The following is a 5359-nucleotide window of genomic DNA, read 5'->3' as shown; positions in this document are numbered from 1 at the left end:
GATAACTTCTTTATTCTTCCATATACTCCTTATTGAATTCCTCTATTTATTAGTGTATCTCATAAATCCACAAAGTCTTCATAGTCAAGAATATATATAAAAATCCCTTCTCCTCCATTTCTCCCTTTTAGGATGTTGGGCATATGCCTAACATATTTCTCAAGCTGCCAGATCTGAGACTTGAACTGTGAGTTTGGCGTGAAAGATCAGCCACCTTAATCACCAGGCCACAGATTAGCCTGAGCATGGTTTTATATCTGTATTCTTGGTGCTTGTGATACTCTCAAACATGCCTTTTTTGAAATTGTTTCTTCCCTTGATTTCCGCGACAGCGTATTTTTCTGGATGCTTTATATTCCTAAAAGCTTTGTCCCTTTGTCCCTTATTGTCCTGCTCCCTTTCTTTCTTTCTTTCTTTCTTTTTTATTTTTAGAGAGGGATTTTTGCTATAAGTTGTGTGTGCTTGCTGGAGAGACAGAGAGATAGAGAGACAGTGAAAAATCATGGGGGAAATGGCCACACCACAATCCCTTCTCCTCTATTCTTCTCTCAGGATTTTGGGCATGCACACACACATGCCCAGCATGACTTTCAATAGGTCTGCGACTTGAACCATGATTGGCCATGGGGGAGTCCAGCACCTTAACTACTATATCATCTGATGGCTATTTTTATTATAATAATTATTAAGGTTTTTGTTATCTAGCTCATGTGCTTGCTAGAGAGAGAGTGAGAGGAAGGGTGAGAAAGAGAGTAAAAGTGAGAAATCACTCCCCAGGGGAGATGGCCACTCTGCAATATCTTCTCCTCTATTCTCCTCCTGGGATTTTGAGCATGCTCACATACACAACAGGTGTGATTTTCAAGCTGCTGGGTCCAGGATTCGAACCATAATCAGTCTTGTGGGAGTTCAGTGTTTTAACCACCACATCACCTGCTACCCTTCCCCTACCTCCCTTCCCCCCTAAAGGCAGAAGTCCTATCATCAGTCCTCCCTCTGTGTAGTTGCTCTTTTGGTCATCTCTCCTGTTTTATCAATTTTGTGTGCCAATCACTCTCAAATCTACATTTGCAGCTCTCATCTTCCTCCTGAGCAGCAGTCTCCTCTTCAATTGCCTGCTGCTCATTTCCCTCAACTGGAGGCTCAACATGTCTAAAACAGGACTCCTCCCTCTCTCCAACCTAACCTCTGTTTCTGTCTATAGAGCTACACCTCTCCTAGTCAGTCAAACTCAGTTATCTTTAGCCCCATCCTTTCCATCTTCATACCCACTTAATTACCAAGAGATTACTCTTCTGCAAATCCCTTTTTCAGTACTGTTTTGCATATTCCTTTTTATTCTTTCCATCAATAGCATAATTTAGACCTTTATTCCTCCTTACCTAGATCTTTGCTACTGAAGGTTTGGTCCTTGACCAGCAGCATATGCATCACTTTAGATCAGGACAAAAATACAGAAGGTTGGGATAAATCCTCAACTTACTGAATCAGACCCCCAGGTCATTTGCTCACTGATGTTTGAGAAACACTGGACTTGACCACATCAATAAACCCCTAACTGGAATCCCTGACTCTAGTCTTTTCTTCCCTTTAATCCATTTCATAGACCACAGTATTATAAATTTCCTTCTGATCATGTCATTTTCTTTAATGACTCTACTGTCTAAGGAATAATGCCCTCACTTCTTAGAAAGTAGGGCTCTCAGCCACTTTGCCAGTCTAGTTCTTCAGACTTGCATGCCTAGTTTCATTAATATTCAGATATTCCTATTTCAGGCCAAGGGAACCAGAAATGCAGAATGACACAGAGGAAAATAATCTTAACCAAGCGTCACCATTAGCAATGGCAAAAGCTGGGCCTACAACCTCAGGCAAAATGTTTGTCCTCTCAAATCCTGGATTCTCTTTTGTGAAATAAGACTTTAGACTAGGCCAGTGCTGTTAAGCTTTCATAAAAAGCTTTCTGAAAATCTTCTATCTTCCTCCGTTATTCTTTCTTTAACAGTTCTAAGCAGTACACATCTCTAGTTCCTTGATCTTCGCATTCTCTCTTTAGCCACCCACAAACAACCTACTTATCTTCATTTCCTTCCCTCAGGTTCCTTCCCTAACAGATAAGTCTGGAAGCTACTGACCATCACTTAAATCTCTCTCACCTAGAAATTCTTGTCCAACTGTCTTTTCTTCTCACACATCTGGCAAAATCCCAACTCTGTACCAAACCAACTGTCTACTACGTCTATTCCCCTATTCAAGCTGGTAAAACACTGCCATTAAAAAAAATCCCATGATTATGAGATAATGTAATGGTCTTTACCCTCACAAGGTCCTTAGCCCACTACTAGTTCCTTCATGGTTTCCCTAGTTAGTTCTCTATCCCATTTCCACACAGCAATTTAAAAATATTATTAACTTAATTTTATTTATTATCATTATTATTTTTAAATTTTGCTATAGGGTACATATGCTCATCAGAGAGAGAGAGAGAAAGAAAGAAAGCCACCAGGTCCACTGTTCAAACTGTGGTCAACCCTGTGGGAGTACAATGCCTTAACCACCACACCACCTGCTTGCCCACACACAGCTATTTTAATTTTTTCCATCTCCTCTCTCCTCAGCCCCTCCTTCCAAACCAGGACTGGGCTGGATCCCCTTACTATGTTTCCAAAGTATTCTTAGTTCACGTGGTCATAGTCCTTAGCTCTTGTCTTCTCACTGCCTATTTAATTCCATCCATCTCTCTGGACTTTAAGCTCATTTAAAATAAGAAACAACTTATTCACTATTGAAACCTCATTACTTAATATAGTACTAACTACTCGATAAATATTTCTTGAGTGAATGAATGAATAAATGAATATATAAGTAGATATTAGTTAAGTGAACAAATATATCACATACAACTCTCATATGGTTATTTTAAGAGCAATCAATTAATTAATGCCAATAAAACCTTAGGGAATGGAAAGTATAAAACATGAATGGTTCTAAAATTTACAACAGATGTAAAATTACAGCTAGTTGAGTTTATTATTATTATTTCTATTCCAATGGGTGGAAAAATGGAAGTTAGCCCCATATAATGTAGTAGGATCTGCCAGAACAGGCAATGAAAACTTTATGACAGACCACAGTGTCTGCCATGAAGAAGGTATTTATTTTATGATGGCCTCCTTTCATTTATTTCATTTTAATGTAATTTTCCTGAATTGGTTTAAACTTCTAAAGACACATTTGACAATGGCAATGACTGACAGGTTAAGCTGCTCAGAAAATAGCCAAACATTGTTCTTGAGAAATGCTTTTTTTTTTTAATTTTTCTTTGGCATGTTGGCGATATCCATCTTCTTATTTAATACCAGGGACTTTATTCTGTGATGGCAATTTGTTTAAAAATTCTCCTGCTGTGAGCAAGCCAGTATTTATGGAGTACTCACTCTGACATTGTGAGGATGAAGTCCTCCTGGATGCTGAGACATGTACTGAGCCAGGTCTGTGTGCTAAACAAAACAGCAGAGACAGAGAGAGAGAAGCGAGAGTGACCACAGTGCTAAAACAGTGTCCTAAAGCAGAATGTTGACTGGACTTCTGAATATAGCTCAGATTTTTTTTTTTTTTTTTTTTTTAGAGAGAGTTTTTTGGCTATAGGGTGTGTATGCTTGCTGGAGAGACAAAGAGACAGAAAGCAAGGAATCACCCCCTGAGGGAATGGCCACACCGCAATCCTGTCTCCTCCATTCTCTTCCTGGGATCTTGGGCATATAGGCACACACTCCAGGAATGATTTTCAAGTCACTGGAATCGGGACTCGAACCGGTTGGCCACACGGGAGCCAAGTGATGTAACCACTATGCCATCTGCTGGCCCAAAAGCTCAGAATTTTTTATAACAGGGTACAAAAGGGACATAGCCAGGCTTTCTGAGACCCCACCATTAAGGTCAAATATAGTGTGTCTTTCTAGATAGAAATAAGTCCATTTCTTGGCACAGAGAGATGCTCATTTTAAACAACTGACACTGTACATATGACTGTGGGATTTCTCATTCTTAGTGTCCTCAGAGGCATGTTAAGTACACATACCTTTAAGATTCTTTTGCTTATTTGAGCATTTTTCTTTTTGAAAACGCAGTATGAGTAAGCCTGTATACAATTTTTTAAAATCTGGTGGTTTATGTCTTTATAGTTAATGAAAAAATGTTTGGTTCTACTCAGTGATTAAAAATAGATAAAACAAATGAGTACAAAAAATTTATTTAGGAGGCAAACCCCAAGTCCTTTTTTATTATTATTGGTAAGATGGAAAGGGACAGTAAAAATAGTGGGAAAAGAATCAGTGCTGGGCCAGCTGGTGGCCTGGTGTTTAAGAAGCTGGTTCCCACATGGCCAATTGTGCAGTTCAAGTCTTGGTCTTACAACTTGAAAAACAGTCCAGGTATATGTTCACGGGTGCCCCAAATCCCAAAAGGTGGGAGAGAGAGAAGGGATTGTAGCATGACCATTTTCCATAGGAGGTACCTTCTTGCCAGCCCCCTCTCCCCAGTTTCTCTCTGGTGAGCACATGTGCCCTCTGGCAGTTTTTTTAAAAATGGAGAGAAGGGGAAGACGCACTGCTATGGTTGGTTATAAGAACAATAAGGCTCTACTAATCACAACAGTGAAAATATTCATGATACCTTCCACATTATAATGAAAGTTTTATCAAACCATAAAATATTAACAGATTCATTATACGAGCACCAGGCTTTTTCCTCATGCATTGTAAAGTGCTTGAGCAACTCACCATGTATTCAAAAACAAATGTCAGTGTCTCTTTGGTGTGGATTATGTCATGCAGAAGCACAATATTGGCATGTTTCAAACATTTCAGGAGAGAAGCTAGAAAAATTAAACAAAATGTTAAATCAATAATGGATATTGAAAGTATGGCTTTAAAGGTATAGAGCAATATTTATTTATTTTTGAGTTTAGCAAGTTTATAGGCAATTATTACTTAAGAAATCACGTATAAGCCTAATCATGGTTGCACGCACTTGACACTGTTGCTTGGTTAGGCCTAAGATCAATTTTTAAACATGTGTATCAAACTACTTAGGAGGCTGAGGTAACAGGATCATGACATGGTGAGATCCCATCTAAAAAAATACAGCATACATGCACATGCATACATACACACACACACACACACACACAGAGTGAATTTTATTTCTGCATTAACAACAATAAAAACTATTTATAATAACATCACAAAATATTAAATACTCAGGGATAAATCTGACAAAAACATCTAATCTGTTTGCTAAAAACTACAAAATATTTTTGAGAAATGAAAGAAAAATAATGGGTGAAGTGGATCGGAAG

The 5359-nt window shown here is 38.5% G+C and overlaps 1 protein-coding gene across 2 annotated transcripts in view; it reads right to left on the bottom strand.

Annotated features, from left to right (window-relative positions):
* The window catches only part of CDK15 (cyclin dependent kinase 15), a 156439-nt gene that overhangs the window by 125872 nt on the left and 25208 nt on the right, over nt 1-5359 (bottom strand). For both annotated transcript variants that reach the window (XM_027773650.1, XM_027773649.1), the window contains exons 5-6: nt 4782-4876; nt 3438-3500 (exon numbers count right to left, since the gene is read on the bottom strand). In XM_027773650.1, coding sequence (XP_027629451.1) covers nt 3438-3500; nt 4782-4876 — 158 coding nt within the window. The remainder of the gene's footprint in view (nt 1-3437; nt 3501-4781; nt 4877-5359) is intronic.

This window comes from Tupaia chinensis, unplaced genomic scaffold, assembly GCF_000334495.1.
Source record: "Tupaia chinensis unplaced genomic scaffold, TupChi_1.0 Scaffold000361_2, whole genome shotgun sequence".
Taxonomy (NCBI): domain Eukaryota; kingdom Metazoa; phylum Chordata; class Mammalia; order Scandentia; family Tupaiidae; genus Tupaia; species Tupaia belangeri.
Note: the sequence above shows the minus strand (reverse complement) of the source record. Positions and strands in the feature narration are given on the sequence as shown.